This window comes from Sebastes umbrosus, chromosome 10, assembly GCF_015220745.1.
Source record: "Sebastes umbrosus isolate fSebUmb1 chromosome 10, fSebUmb1.pri, whole genome shotgun sequence".
Lineage (NCBI taxonomy): Eukaryota > Metazoa > Chordata > Actinopteri > Perciformes > Sebastidae > Sebastes > Sebastes umbrosus.
In genome coordinates, this window is record NC_051278.1 from 14262409 (window position 1) to 14279216 (window position 16808).

Consider the following 16808-nt stretch of genomic DNA (forward strand, 5'->3'; position numbering starts at 1 on the left):
CAGACTGGGGCCCATCTGGGGAAAGAGGAGGGGTGTCAGAGAGGGTTGGCCCTGCAGCCACTCACAGTCTGTCTCTATGAGATAGAATGGCTATCTATTTGTTTACGCCGTACTGGATTATATTAGCACAGTCTGTTGAGATCATTGACCTGTTTGGGAGGCGTCAGAGCTGTCCACTCCAGGACATCATTCAGAGATGAGTAAAGAGCCCATGCCATCACCTTGAATACTCCGATGCTTCCCACCTTTTATGTAATGGTCTTTGACACCCGAGTGTCATCTGAGCAAACAGTGAAGCAGCAGGAGCACGTTTTGCAGGGTGTGGCCCAGATGGTCATGAATATGGAAACAGAGTGCCTCCAGCTTAAGCCAGCTCTGGTGTCTCAGGGTATTTTAGAAGAATGTCTTGTGTTTGCTGAAAGTTTTCCAACAAACAGCAAGACATTAAGGCCAACACCTGACACCTTCATGGACCTGTGCTGTTTCTCTAGAGTCCAGCTGAGCAGATAACAGATGAGTCCTAACCAGGCAGGTGACATGAAACACAAACCCTCATTTTAATGATGGGATGAATAGGAAACCACAGTAGATGTGTTGTTCTGGATGCAATGTAAGCAATGCAATTTTAAAAGAAGCCAAGACAGATAAAGCGCTCATTTTCTCATCACTTCTTTGATTCATTCATCCTGCATAAATCTACCGTCATTTGAATGAGGATGTAGAATAAGGAGATGGAGTTATTCTAAGTATTTTCACAAAGCTGAAACAGTGGGCGTTATGCAGCAACACTAAATTTCTCCTATATTTTCTGTTAAGAGAAAAAATAAAAGAAGTCGCAACAAACGCTGTTAACCCTCCAAATCTGCTCTTATCCAGGTGAATGATTAATACCACTTTGTTATAAATTGGAGGCGTGTGGCCAATGCTTATTATTAGCATAGGTAACGACCCCTAAACAGGGCAGGTGTTGTGCCGTGTGCAAATACTCTGGTGGCACATGCCCAAGAATTGGAGAGATGCCACCAAAAAAAGACTAAAAAGAAGAACTTCAGTAGTATTGAAATTGAGGTAATGTTAAATAAACTTAAACAAAGTAAACATGATTTTCCAGAGCATCAGTACTGGTTTTACAAGAAAATCAAAAAGCGTCGTCTGTAAGCCATTCAGAAGCTGAACGCACTCAGAATCATTTAAGGGGTTTTTATAGTCTTAATTGGGATTAATGGACCAATAGTATTTTTTTAATAATCCAATCATTATAATTACTCTAAATCATGTAATAATCTAAATTTGATTAAATGATATTTATGCTTTTTTTTTTTATTTCAAATTTGCGTTTCCTTGTGTTGGACAAACAATTTGCGGATTGTGAAAACAAGATGTTTTTTTCTTATCTTGGTCAAATGTTCTCTTACCAAAGAGAAAAGCAAAAATACGAAAACATTGGTGAATCCCAGAAATCAAAGGGTACTAGCAAAGAACAAATCGTGGATACAAACAAAAATAAGAGGAAATTTGTTTGTATATCGCTTCCTGCATAAGTCCCAATAATCATAAACAAAGAAATGGTGCAAAGCCATGTTTAAATCAAATGGATTTTATGATGCACTGTATGAAAAATTAGCCAGAAACAAACAGCATTTTAGTAACTTTAGCTGAAATATCACTAAAAATATTAAGAATTGTTTTAATAAACGTCCTTTTTTCTCTACAAATAAAGTATTTATTTGACCATAAGTTCTTTATTTTTTTTAAAGTGATTTATTTTGTACTTTGAGAATCAGAAATGAGCCGAAGTCATCGTGGTGAAAATCTCAAAACCCCCACAAATATAACTGTCTAGATACCACTGGGAGTTAGAGAGAAAATACGCTTATTTCTGATTCAAATGCACTGACCCTTTAATCCGGTTTGTCAGTTGATATTTAACTAAATATTTAAAGGACAAAGTTCAGCGGGAATATGCACATGATAGACTGGATGTGAGTCATCTCCCAATGTAGGTCAGAGGTGAACTAGCTAGACTCTACTCCATGTGGAAGTGATGATGTCATCCTGTCGGAGCCAACAGCATTTAATAATCATTTTAAGTTGAAAATACAATTATTTCTCAACATCCGAGCTAGTTGCCTTTCTCATCTTTTCATTGTTGATGTTTGTTTATGTTTTTTAAATTCATTCATTTTGGTCACTTTTGAGTTACATTATGCTTTTATTTGTTTTGCTGTTTGGTCAGTGGCTCACACCACTCTGGCAGTCCCCTGGCCCGCGGTGCCCGATACTGTATGTCCGCTGACTCCTCCAAGGTGTACACCATCCCCCAGACCAGCAGCTCAGGGCCAGCAGAGCCAGAGCCGGGTCCGGAGCCCAGCTCAGAGGCCTGTGGACAGACACGGCCACTCCCAGTGGGCGTGAAGACGACTGATGATGATGATGATGCCCACAGCACTGAGGGACCTCCCAACATTTCAGAGTGTGGGTGAGTGTGTGTGACAGAGAGAGAGCATGTATGAGAACATCACCAAATATGCTCTTATACCACAAAAACAAAAAAGTTATTACAGTTTGGTGCCAGTTGACATTAAGTTCAACTATCTGTATCATGCAAAGCTAGATGACACACTTTTTAATCACGCTAACTGGCCTCGTCAGCACTGTTTCTCTCACCGTGGAGCTGTTTACTGCCAGACTCACTGTTGCACGAGAGCCAGACTCATTCCAATACAAGTGTCCCCCCTACACTCAGCCCACCCAGTGTGCATAAACCAGCCCTGATTGAAGCCGACAGCCACAAAATAAATAAGCTCAATGAAGCCGCGGACATAATACACTTGGCACATGTCACTTGCGGTTATTGATTGTTCCCGTGAAGCCGCATCCCCGTGGACTGCCAGGCTGAGCTTCCACTAGATCAGCATCTCTGCTGGGAGCCAAGCAACGATCAACACACACACAACAACAACAGCAACACACTGCTGTCACACATGCAGCCCAAGGACACACCCGCAACAGAATAGCCTCTCGAAATACCGCAGAGGAAGAGGAATGTACGCTCAGCCAGGTTGAGAACGTACACTCCCCTCAGACTTTATACGAGCAGTGACGACTGACTGTATCTGTCTGATGATTAAATGGTTTTCTGTAGAGAACAGAGAGCCATTGATGGTGAAATTGAAACAGAGCTTTGATGGTGTGTGTGTGTGTGTGTGTGTGCTTGTTTGAAGGTGTTTGCGTGCCGGCTGTGGGCATATTTTGGAGGAGAGAATGTGAGATTTGCCCTGGAAGAAACCCCCTGCTCTATCTCCCGAGTAATTTCATTTAGCCTGTGAAATTTGCCACTTAAGGACTGTGTGATTGATCGCATGCAGTGAAGTCATCTCCTGCCGACTTATGAAAAAGCTCTGTAATTCAGTTACCCTCCCCATTGTTTGTTTATATATTCCTACAGTTTTATTTCATCTTACATAACAGCGCCTCGTGATGAATGGCCTAATATTACTCACAGATATTGTTCTAACATAATGAAGTTTCTCTTCCCCCCCTTCATAAAAAGTTTTCTCATTTGCTCTAAAACTGTATGTAATGCAGGATGTGTTTCAGTGCTCCTAACCCCGGGCTGTTTCTCTCTTGCTTCTGCTTCTTGTTCCAGAGGAGCGGAGAGCTTGTTAGCGTTCCTTCTCTCAATGCTGTCTGAGCGTTCAAGGTACACAGCTAGTGAAAGTGGACCCCCCGTGGCCCAGCCTGCTCCCCGCCCCACACACACCTCCCCAGCACCCCCCACCCTTTGTCCCAGACCACCGCCCTACTTGTGACTCATGGCAGGTCTTAAGTGCTAGTCCTGCCATGTGGCACATGCTGAGGGTGGAGGACAACCAGCTGTGCATCCGTGGCTGTGACATTTCTGCAATACAGAATCCTACTGCTGTGTAACTGTCCACAATGCTTCGTCCTTTTTTTATCAGCTGCTTTAGTGATAGAGAGACATGCAACTAGGGGTGTAAGAAATTATCTATACACATGAGTATGGTGATATTATGTTTTGCGATACTCCAAAACACTCTATCGCCTTCGGGCCTGGACACTATTCGATCTTCCAGAAGTTGTAGCGGGCTCAGCAGGATTTTAAAGCCAGAGTGATGATACTGGTATCATATGAAACTAGAAAACCTAAGGAATCCATTGGTACTTAACATGTTATACTAGTTTGTCACAAAGGAGGCTAAATAATGCCCCAAAGTTACACTAAATTTTGGCAAGGAAAAACTGGCATGGCTATTTTCAAAGTGGTCTCTTGACCGTTTAGGGCAGTTTTGGTTATTTTTGCCTATTCTAAAACGGTGTATTTCTGGTGTGTTCTTAATATATGACAGTTTTCCTGAAATTAAATTTAAAAAATCGTAATATATCTTGCTTACAGTATCGCAGTATATTGAATCCTTACCCGTGTATCATCATACGTATCGAATCATCAGATTCTTGCAAATACACAACCCTACTAAACAAGCAACCCAGTCTGCACCCAAACCAGGAATGTTGTTTTTGCATGCGCCCCGACACCCTCACTCTTTTTCTTCTCTATGTTTTGGCCTTTCTGGTGGATTGGAGGTCTGTAACAGCGAGTGGCACCATGACATTAATGCCTTGTCTACAGTAGAAGAAGCAGACATCAAGGTGCAATCAAAAAAATCTGTTTCCATCAACCTTTACTGCATTTTCTCTTTTTGATTTGCCAACTTACCACCTCAGCCAAGCCTAAAAACATTTTATCAATTTATTTTGTCTTTTTTTTTCTTCAAATTTCTGGCATTAAAAATGTGTATTTATAACAGGTGGATGAAAACGTACCTTCTTTCTTTTACATTCATAGTCAAGACCTGCTGTGCAAGAAAACATTTATTACACATTGTAGGCATTTAACAGACGCTCTGGCACAGTAGAATAACCTTTAATTACAAAGGTCGGGGCTTTAGCGTTGTTCCAATCTTCCTGTAATTATGGATTGATCATGTAAGAACAAATTGGACAAGTCAGTACACAGAGGGGGAAAGAAGGGGGTTGTTCCCGACCGTTTTAGCACCAAACCAGCTCAATTAATTGCATTTTTTTCCCTGGATGCAGCCTTCAGAATAGAGCAATTGTTTTTGAACCAGAGATCTCATGGACCAGTCAGAATGCATCTGGCAATCACACAGCAATACCCGTCTATGTATTTAGGGCTCGGTTGCCATGGTGCCGATAGCTTAAAACAGGGCAACTCTCAGCAATAGTGTCTGGTTAACCATCGCCGCCGTGTAGCATATCCCCCCGCGGCTTTCTAGCACCCTGCCAACAGCATTCAGTGCTTCATGCTCACAGGCTGCTCACTTAAAGCAGAGGTCTCACAGCCACACAACTTCACCGGCCAGGTCAGCCACATCCTCCCTACATTGTATCCCCTCCTCTAAACACCCTCAAAATCATTTAAATGACAAACACCGCCACCAAAACAAAACATGTCACCTCTTGTGGGTCCTTTTCCAATCCTGTCTAACAGCTCTCATGTCCTCTGTTGTTGTCTGAACACTCCTCTAGAGTCCGTGGTTTGCACTTGTCTCTGGATGTAATTTCTGTTCTCTTTTTTCCCTTCCTTTCTTCCTCTCACAGTGCTTGGCTGCATTCTTCACACTGTCTTTAATCATTGGTTTGGCAGAGTGAGATGGGAAAGGGTGGGTTTGGTAATAAATTCCCCTCCTGCCTTCCCTCTCCAACCCCGTTACCCCACGCTCACCTGACTAGCATGGAGGCACCTGACGTTGGCATGCTAAGACAGATGAACCCTTTGTGTGATACTGACATTATTTCCTAAATAGCTGGACCCAAGCTGCGATGGCCCGCGGCCTCCCTTTGCAGGATGTGACTCTCATAACACTTCTGATGAGCTCTGCTCTTCTGTGCCCCTCTGTTTGGGTCTACAGGCAGCTGTACGCACAGGAGGCCGCCTGCCGGCTCCAGGCTGCCGAGCGGGACGGAAAATCACTGCAGAGGCTTTCGAAAGAAGAATACCTTAAAATGATGCTGCCCGACAGCCCTCCGGGTGAAGACAGGAGTCGGAAGGTGAGGTCATTGTGGCTGAACTAACCTCTATATTAAACGATGATTGTGATGATGACTGATAAAACCTGTTGAAACTGTGAAGTTATGATTGATAGCATGATGACATTGTTAGGATCAACTGCAAACCTTGAGGCTATTTTATGACTAACAAGGCCACAACCAGAGCAGATAACCTCTTGCTGGGAACCAAGTAAAAGCAGGACAAACATCTGCTGCCCATCAGCTGGTCCCACCGCTGAGCACCACAGCTGATGGGGCTCGTCTCTCCCGACAAAAGACCCTTTCAGTCCCCATTGACTGGCACAGAGTGTTTGGATAATTCAATTTATACCGGGGCCTGGGTTTGCTCAGTCGGGATGTCATGGATTAAAGGCAGGGAGTTGCAGAGAGTGCATCGATGTTTGATGTTCCTGGCTCCTGCAGACTCTATTAATTGCATCTCCAGTCCACCATCCCCCATCCATTATCTACCAGGAAGCGACCCTGGAGACATACAAATGGGTTATTTTTGGATGCTGCTCAATTCTAATAGAAATGCATTTCATCCCTACAGACGACGGGCTTGTCCTCTGGCACAGGAAGGCCTTGTCCCTCACACGAAGCAGCTCAGTGTGTTACAGTATATAAAACGGGATGCCTACAAGAGAACCAGGCTAAAATGAAAGCAGGTGCATCAGGCGATTTCCCTTTATTTGATTCTATTTTGTTTCCCGCAGAGAAAGAAAACACAGTAACCAGTACAAAGGTGCACACAGTGCTGTTTGGTGGATTCAAAGAGCAGCATAGTCTTTGTTGTAATCTCCAGTCTGATTCAGTGTGATAATACAATGTGTGGAAAAGCAGTGTGGGAGACAGATGCATAGAGAGCCAGAAACTCCGACCATATACACATCTGATCCCAATAAACACATACCGTTCTCCTCTGGGGACTGCATGTTTTCAATCATCAGCTGGCACGGAAAGGATTCAAAATACAGTAATGACAGTGTTGGATTTATTTTAAATTACAGCCTGACTTGTTCAATCACCTAAAGGTTAATTCGTGTGTCACTTCCAGTAGTCACCCGATGCCAGTGTTTGTGTTGTGAGCAGGTGCAGAGAGATTTTCCTTGCCAGCCGCGGTGTCCGCTGAGACGCCCTTCCACAGACAGGCACGCTATTGTGTGGCTGACGTAAAGGAAAGGCCGTTCACAGCTTACTCTCCCACAACGGTCCTCTTTAGAACCTCCTGTGGGAAAGCAAAAAGCATCTGAATAGGTGGTTGTCCGACACATCCTCCCAAGTGGCACGTCAAAGGGTTTCGGCGCTGGTTGTTGTCTTTGTTCTGTGTGAGCGGCGAGGAAAAGAAGTCAGGGAAATCAGGAAAGAAAATCTATGTGGATGTGTCACTTCTGCTTCAACTGATAAGAGCATTGCTGTTGTGCAAAAGAATTCAGCCCAAATCAGGGTGTGGACCGTTGCCAGCTGAGATTTAGACTCTGAAATAGTCGATAATCTTGCAGGTTTGATTAATACAATATTTTCTGCATGATGAGCACAGCAGGTTCAGTTAACCGGTGCCAAGATGTGTTCAGAGAGTCTGGTTTGATGCTGCGGATGTAATAAATAGACGGCTTCTGAAAAAACATTAAGCCCTATTGCAAATGGTTTCATTTGCCGTGACTCCATTTATTGGAGCTCTAAATCTGAGCTATTTTTGCTTTATAGGAGAGAGCAGCAAATCCTGTTTAAAGTTGTTTTGATGAGCGAGAACCTTATGGGGTCTAATCTTGTAAAGTTGGGTGGGAAAAACTCGCAATAAGAGACAACCTTGTTAAGTTAAAGCCTCTGAGATGTTCTTTGGAGGCAGTATGTATGTACACTGCTTTGAATTCCAGCGTATATCTCCGCTCTAAAGACGTACTAGATGTTTGTTAAATTGTCACGGTGGGATTTGTGGGGGATCAGTCTTTGAAATGGAGATGGCTGGGTGTTGGCTTGCGGGGATACGCGTCTAGAGTTGGTTACAGCTGCAGCCGAAGGCAGACATTCACCCATCTGGCCGACTGCCCCACATATCATTTGTGGTTACTTTTGATGTCACTCCTGCAGTATTTATGTAAGCTAAAAGGGACAGTGATGGATTGGATTGGCCTTTGTGGTTTTGTGTGTTTAAACAGGAGATCCTCTGTCAAAATGTTGGCCACAGTCATGAAACTCGATTATCTGCAGTGGTATTCTGTGTATTTCTTCTGTGTGCACATGACTTTGCCTCAGGACGATGCTGCTTTCCAAACACTCACAGCTTTTGTGATTGTTCATCCTGACCTTTTGTTGCCTTTTGACCTCTGCATTGGCCTTTATACGTCTGGAGAGTACACACAAAGCCGCAAAACATACTTTATATAAGTACATTATAGCCACTGAACTGTGTTCTTTGGCTCTTTGTCTGGTTTGTAAACAAGCAAACAAAAGAAAATGTGTTCTGAGTTTATTCACAAATATGATGAGTTGTTAAAGGTTAACTTGAGTATTTTTCAACCCTATTTTCCCATGTTTTTGTTTCTAAGTGACTAATGGGGACAACACTTTTTGAAATTGATCCAGTATTGAGGCAGAGCGCTGCAGCTGCCAGCCGCTAAACGGGCTGTCATGTAATCATTTGGGGCAACCTGGCACCGTGAAACATTTTTTCTTACCTTTCGCTTGATCCGGTCTGTTTGTTATTGTGTGTCTCGCTCGGGGAAGCCTCGTTCTGTAATCTTGCGTCAAATCCACATTGTCGAGATCATCTAAATATTCAGCCATGACATTTAAAATCTTTTAGATGACGCTAAGCTAAGCTTTCTGTTGTCCAACACAACAAACTCTGACAACACCGGGGTCCCGTGGCACTCCTCTCTCCGCTCTTACTCACGTTTCCACCGTTGTCTTCCGGCACATGACACAATAACACACAGATAGCACAAGGTAAGAAAAAGGTTTTATTTCTCTTTAGGGTTCTTTCCATAATGTTGTCAGACACTTATAATAACAATCAGAGCCTTGTCAGTGGCAAAAACAAGCCCTTTTAGTGGACGTAAACGGTGCCAGGTTGCCCCAAATGATCACATTACTGCTAATTTACCAGCTGGCGGCTACAGCGTTCTCCCCCAATACTGGACCAATTTCAAGTGTTGTCCCCATTAGACACTTAGACACAAAAACATGGGGAAATGGGCTCAAGGTTGAGAAATACCAAAGTTATCCTTTAATACTGCATTAAATTGACTTCTACATGAGTTCCACTGTGCTTTATTTATCTGTAGCGACAATCCCTTGATAATAGCACATGCTGGAGTTTAGTTTCAGGAAAATTGCGGTACTTTTCAACCTGGCGTATTTCCCATAAATGAGGCCATTGGTCATGACTCAATGGTTCATGCTAAGCACCCCCGTCGTAGATATTCTGGGAAATGAGGACTCATGCAAAACAACATATATCAGCGGAAGTATCAAGCACTGACTCTGGTATCCTTTGTGCTGGCATGACTTTATCTCTGGCTTTCCTATCAGCTCATATTTATCTTTTCCATCTCGTATTGTGGCATTCAGTCTTCTCTGCCTTCTGTAGTTTCTCACATTAAGCTCAGTGACTTTTGGCTGCCTCAGCGCTCTGACCTCTGTCACCACCTCCACAAGCCCTGTCCCCTGTTTTTCCCACTCTGCCAGACGCTCTCCAGCTGTGCTCGATCCATCTGCATTTTCCTGAGAGCAAAGACTGTAATTGATTCCTGACACTGCTCCCTGATGTTCCCTCCTTACTCACACAGCTGCCCGCTCATGTAAACCTGCTGTGTCGAGGAAAGGCAAAGCACGGGGAATATGCAGACGCTGGAGGTCACTCAGCTCCATCATTTGCATTGTTGTTGACAAATTGTCCTCTCTTCTCTCAGGTGTCGGCAGTGGGCAGTCTGTCGCCGAGACGCTCCCTATACCGGACGCTATCAGACGAGAGTGTGTGCAGTAACCGCAAGGGTTCGTCCTACGCCAGCTCGCACAGCTCCATGCTGGACCAAGCCATGCCCAACGACATCCTATTCAGCACCACCCCTCCTTACCACAGCACGCTGCCTCCTCGCATGGTCCACAATCAGGGAGCGTCCAACCTAAGGAGTGAGTACAGACAGAGAAACTGAAAAAGAAATGTGTACATTTGGTTTCCACAAGGACACAGTAGAGATGCTGCTTTAGAGAAAATAAACTAAAATACCTCTTAGAGACAGATTGCATGTCGCTCTTGGATTATCATTGCTCTTCTCTGGCACCAGATAAAAGCCAGGATATAGATACTTGTTTGAAGAGCCACTTGTGTCCGACCAATATCATCAGCACAACTGGTACACACTCCAGCAACACTCCTCGATATAGCCAACTAATTGGAACTGGGCGAGGCGGCGTGCAACTTGCACGGGGCCTGCCGCTCCGTCTGCATTAAGCAGACACCTGTCACTGTTGGCTAGTATTCCCCTCTCTACTGTTCTCCCAGCATACGCTGAATATGTATTAGTGATGAGAGGTGATGTGTCCTGCCTGCACTACTGCAGGTCTTGAAGCTCTGTGACATGAATGTGCCTATTTTTCCATCAGGAGTGTCACAATGTGTCATGCGTTATGTTTCATTCACTCATGAGTCCCTGCCTGCCTCCCCTCTCTGTCCCTCCTGTCTCATTTCCATACCGTTCCTCACCCGTCTCCGGCTGCCGTCGTTGGATAGAAAATGGCTTTTGGAAAGATGTTTCTCTCTTTGGCCTCTTCTGGCTGTCAACCTGATGGATTCCTGATTGTTTTGAAGGGTAGTTGAGAACACAGGCTCTCTCTTTCGCTTACTGAAACAGCCCAATTTGGTAAACAGCGAATCACTCAAGCTCCAAGACGCTGGGTAAATTGAAAGGAGAGTGTCAGCATCACCTCAAGCTCTCTCTCTCACTCTCTGTCTCTTCTCTGCTTCTCCACTCGTGCTTTTCTAAATGCCTCTCTGCAGAATGGGAGCTTGTTTATTGCATTCCTCGTCTTTCAAGGCTGACAGGGAGGGAGGGAGGGAGCGGGGGGGTGGAGGGGCGCGGAGCAAAGGAGATATTGATTGAAACATGAAGACATTCACTTAGACAAGTCATTTATCGCCCCTCAGACAGTGCCTTATGCGGAGAAGGTGGTTTAATGTGAGCCCATGGTGCTGTCACAGAAATACAGAACTTTTCTTTTCAAAGTTAAATTGTTTGCAACGTTTCAGGAAGATTTGTTATTTCGGCACATCCGGATTAGAATTGGACTCAGGTGAAGGTATGATTGGATAGGAGCTACTTTACTTAGCATAGACTCAAGCTAGGTGTTTTGATGTGCAGGTCTGGAGTCAGGTAAATATCATCCCTTTAAGCAGCAACGACCAGTTTGAATAAACCCCCTGCCTCCCCCCCTCTACGCCCCTCCATTCCTCTCCCAACCCCTCTCGACTCAGAGGCCCTGTTCAGACCTGGTATTAACATGCGTACTGAGTGATCAGATCACAAGTGGACAGCTTTAAGTACCTCTGTTCACACCTGGCATTAGAAAGCGTCTCCATGTGCGTCTTGAGTGACCAATTATGATCGGATCTCACTTCCCCGCTCTATATGCAAATAAACACGTAGTAAACACACGGCTAATACAGCAGACGTTCTGACGTAATATTACAGGAATGTCAGTAGTAATATCCTACATATTTGGGAATTTGGGTACATTTTATTAACGTCAAAATATAAGGTTATTGTCTTGACCGTCCCCGCTTGGATACAGAGCTTCAGAGCCGAGGGACAGAGCACCGGAACAAAAACAACGACAGTATGATGATAATGCCTATTCGTATAGTCTGTAGATATGTAGCCTAGATATATTTTAATCAAATACAGTTATACCAACAGAATACAGTAGAGCACAAAAGTCGTTTCCATGCTGCGAGGCAGACCAGCGCTCGCGTCTGCCTGTCTATTCACATGAGGAGTGCAGAGACCAGCGGATCCCAGCGCGACATTAGTTGAGTAGGCGGTCCTTAATGTGGGCCAGGACACATTCGCGTACACACTGCAAAAAGAATGTGGCCACATGTGGCCCAGACCACCTCTGAATGTGGTCTGAGCGATCGGATCTCAATGCGTTCTCTTGAGTGCGTTCACACCTGTAGTTAGAGTTGTCGACTTGTGATCGGATCACCCAGGACGCATGTTAATACCGGGTCTGAACAGGGCCAAAGAGTAGCCCTAAACTCAGGCCAGGCCTAGACACTGATCGGAGTGCCTGCCTGTCTCTGCAGATGAGTTTTGGTTCTCTGACGGCTCCTTGGCGGACAGGTCCAAGTTCAGCGACCCGGGCCTCATGCCCCTCCCAGACACTGCCTCGGGCCTGGACTGGTCTCACCTGGTTGACGCAGCACGAGCCTTTGAAGGTAACCAGCCTGGCTGAAGCTGCTGGCACCTTGTGTAACCTCCCCCCCCCTCCTCTTGGCTGCTTAGCGTGTGCGTATGTGTGTGTGTGTGTGTGTGTGTTTGTGTGTCTGCAAGTGCTAGCTCGCTTGCATGTGCAGGTTTGTGTGCGCTTTGTGTTTGTGTCTCCTATAAGGTGCTGTAGGAGGTGACTTGTGGGAATCCTTTTTTTTTGCTTTTTGCACCTCTGCTCTGAGCCCCGTTGTGATTCCCATCGAGCACTGTAGCTTGGAAAAATGAGCCGTCATTTGTCAGCACAGACACGGAGCCAATTTTCACACCATAAAGCCAGCAAGTGGCCACTCAGGGAGAGTTCTTACAGCGATGCCTTTTACTATTAAGCTCTTGGGGTTGATAGTTTGAGGTAATTTCAGATCCTCTCTTGGCCTTTTGTCCGTTAAATCTGAATATGGTTCTGGAAGATGTTGGATTTTTTTTCTTCTACGAAATGATGACAGACGTCTCGTCTGGCCCACAGCAGCAGATTATCGCCTTAGAAATAGAAAGGTGGTTTCTTCTAAGCTGTCTGAATGGCTGCTTTAGAGTATTTGTGGTTTTTGTGGACTCTGGAAGAAGTGATTTAGGGTTTACAGTATGTTGTCTTTCTAGACAACTTGAGTGATATGTTGCTGTCAAAACTAAAATCTCTTTTCACTCTATTTTCAGTTAGTAAGCACTGGCACGCCTCAGCCACTTCATGATCAGCATCATCACTTTTTTGCGACCACTCTCATGCCTCTCAGTGTGTTTCCCATATATCACGGAAACGCTTGCATGCCATGAGTATTTTTTTTCCACTTGAACTCCATCTGACCCCGGGACCGGCGGACGGGCAGCGTAGCATGTGACCATTCATTTGTCATAATTAATGAATCCTCTGTGGCGTTTCTTCTCTGATACGTTTCCTGCTGCACAGCCCGCAGCATATTATTTAACTAGAGTGGAGTCAGTGGAGATGATGCAGAGTCTGACTGGCAGCTAGAAGGCAGTTGTCACGGCAGCCGTGCTGGCCCAGAAAAGCGCTGTGTAAACTGGAGCCTTGTTGCCGAGCAGAAAGCTGCTCCAGGCTGCCATGTATGTTTAACCAGCTCTGTTTAGAGGCAGGGCAGAGAGAGGTAAAGCATTTATAGCACTCATAACCTTGGTCATGTGGATCCTGAGAGACTGCTCAGATTCAGTTTGCAGCATCCACAAAAACACCACTCCCTCCTGACATTTGAAAGCAGAAGGCATTTTTAAAAAATGGGCTAAATTTGAGCAACAAAAGGCTTTTGGTGCAATCACTGAAAGCTCCTTTTGTCAATATGTTCTTAATATTCCCTCACAAGTAAGTACAGCACAGCATGTTCACTCACACAGATTGTTGTGTTTTCTCTTCGGTAATCTGTTTTCGTTTGATTTTTCAGCCGTTTGTCCAGTAAATCTGGACACCAGGTCACGCAAAAAATGACAAGCTGCTTTTCTGCAGCCCGTCGCTGCTCTCCGAGAAGTCTTTAATCTTTCTGATGCAGCCATCGCATACGAGGAAAAATGTTCATTCATATGTAAATTAAAGCTCGGTCTCCCTTTCCTACCTCGTCTGAACAACCGACTCCAGGCTCGATCAGCTTTTGTCTTGGAGTGGATTAGCTTTCATTTGGGGGCTAAATTAATGGAAGGGTTTCCTTAATCTTTTCTATGAATATGCTGATCCTCCTATCTTTAGTCTCAGACCAAGGGCTTGAGAGAGAGAGAGCGGTGTCTGAAGAAAAGAGCATTACGCCTCAAAACTGAGCAGTCCCCGAGCATAACATGCCAAGTTTGGGTTTTCCATGGGGCTTTGAGCAAGCTTAAGGGCCTGATATGGTAAAACAAGCATGACTGGTGGTGCCTTACAGCTCTCTGGGATCCAGCCCATTATGAGCCAAACAGCTGTCGGAGGAAGCTCAGAGGGGCGAGGGCACAGGAGCAACACCCAAGGGACTTCCTCTATCTGTGATAGTCTAGAAATGCTCTGTTTCCCACCTTGTTCCTTATTGTCTGGTTGTGGATCTCTCCGTATGGAAGGACTGTTGCAGCAGCGCTTATATCAGAACCACTCATTCATACAAAGCATGAATGAATCCATCCTGTCAGGAATGTGTGCATGCGAGTGTGTTGTTCTGCTCTATTTTAGTTGCATGTTTGTTGACACAATGAAATGCGTTGCTGAACACATTTCCTGTTTTGCTGTTAAGGACAGATTATGACCTGTTACGTCACCTGTTCTGTCCCCAGACCAGCGCGTGGCGTCTTTCTGCACCATGACGGATATGCAGCGGGCGGAGGCTCTGCAGATCTCCAGAGAGCTGACCAGACGGGTGGCGGAGGCGGAGGGAGCAGCACTGGAAGCAGAGTAGGCTTTACCCACAAACACACAAGCACCAACGCTCCGGTCGCAAGTGAATAATGGACTGTTCGCTAAAATCCGCCCCCGAACAGTGATTGTCCAGTCAGAGCTTAGCAACCATAACTAGGAACGGCAGGCCTGTCGTGCTTCTCCACATGATGAAGTGGTGTGCATGTACCTCTAATAACAGCAATACTCAGTATCTCAAGATATTGGAGGGTGGTGTCTTTTTTATAAACTTTACAGAACCAAAAAAAAGAGTGAAAGTGTGCGGACTGGATTAACCACTGCTCTAATGTAAGCTGCATGCCCGGCTACCTTACTGACTACAACAGTAAGAGAGTGTTATTTGCAAAGGCAAGGGGCATGTCATCACAAGTAATGTTCACCCAGATCTGCATTAGATAGTTACGTTTGCCAAACTCATTGCTTATTCCTCTTCCTCAAATCCTTTTCTCTGGTGACAGTGAAACAACCTGTTTGAAAACACATGAAAGCATAAGTCTAACTGCAGTGTTGCTCGTCCAAATACGTTCTGAATAGTAAACATCTAAACCATTCAAGGATGATGTTAGAACAAGTAACATTTTAATTACATTTTTATTTTATCATACTGTACAACAATACTATGGCTAAATAGCTCTTCATTGAAATACATGAACAATGCTGCTCTTTAGCCTCAGTCGGTTAGAATAATATCAAGTATGTTTCTATTGTGTGCTTACTTAAGACGTTTTTACAGGTTTGTCATTTAAAAACTGACAAACCTATAAAACTGTCAAAGTCAACGTGATAATAACACGTTAACGCAAATTTGTTTTGACGGCACTGATTTCTTTAATGCATTAAAGCAACTTGCGATTTTTAATTAACCTATTACAAATCCGACGAGCCGCCGTCGACCGCTATTCGATCTTTCGGAGGTTGTAGCGGGAATTTCTGTAGCGGGGTATCATATGTAACCAGAAAACCCAAGGAATCCATTGGTACCAACCATGTCATACTAACTTGTCAGGAAGGAGGTTAAATAACGATTGACACCCCTATTAAAAACAAATCAACAAATTGGCAACAGAGTTTTCAGCAGACTCCGGGTGTTTTAGCGTTAGACATGGGAAGACAGAAAGCTTGAGGTCATGTTTAGAAGGTGACCCGCAATTTACAAAACTCTTGCGAGATGGTTAAGGTTAAGTATTGACCTTGAATGGTTGAGTTTAGGCATTGACCTTGTAGTTAAGGTTAGGATAGGTCGTCAGGCAGCGAGTCTCGTGAGAGTTTTTGCAAGTTTTCCCAATTTGTGGGTTACCTTCTCGACACAACCAAAGCTTGACAGGCGTAGCAACAGAAACTAAAGTGTGCGGGGTTTAGCTAACGGACCATTATCAGCTTCTGTATCGCTGTAGAAGCGGTCATTGTGTTTTATTTATGTGATAAATGAGTCATTCTTGAGTTTTAACAACATCCTCTCTCGCGTTCCCCAACAGCGGCCCTCCCTCCACACTAACTGGCAAAGTCAACCAGTTGGAGGTGATCCTCAGGCAGCTGCAGCACGACCTCAGAAAGGTGAGTCACATATTTCAAAATAATTTCTTGATTCTGTTGTCGACACCTTTTCTTGCTCTCTTTTTCCACGTCAGCAAACAGTGCATGTCTGTGTCACACCGATCAGGAGAATAGACACTGAGTAATGGGTGCCCTGCGGTCTGTGTAATACAAACTCGTCCACTTAATTCAATATCCTGCTTCCTTCCCGCATTGTGTCCCAGCCCAACGTTTCCCCACCTCAACTAATGTGCTTAAAATGGAGAGAGGAAGTGCACTTTTTATCGGAGCAGAGAAAAGGCTCCTTTGCCATGTTAATGCCTCCCATT

General features: G+C 44.6%; 1 protein-coding gene across 6 annotated transcripts in view; it reads left to right on the top strand.

Annotated features, from left to right (window-relative positions):
• LOC119495378 (signal-induced proliferation-associated 1-like protein 2) overlaps positions 1-16808 on the top strand; it is a 100235-nt gene that overhangs the window by 81609 nt on the left and 1818 nt on the right. For 2 of the 6 annotated variants that reach the window (XM_037781763.1, XM_037781764.1), the window contains exons 15-21: positions 2237-2479; positions 3650-3703; positions 5955-6093; positions 10008-10227; positions 12401-12532; positions 14826-14943; positions 16422-16500. In XM_037781763.1, coding sequence (XP_037637691.1) covers positions 2237-2479; positions 3650-3703; positions 5955-6093; positions 10008-10227; positions 12401-12532; positions 14826-14943; positions 16422-16500 — 985 coding nt within the window. Of the gene's footprint in view, positions 1-2236; positions 2480-3649; positions 3704-5954; positions 6094-10007; positions 10228-12400; positions 12533-14825; positions 14944-16421; positions 16501-16808 lie in introns of those variants that run through there. The other 4 variants (XM_037781766.1, XM_037781765.1, XM_037781767.1 and 1 more) reach the window with 4 other exon arrangements.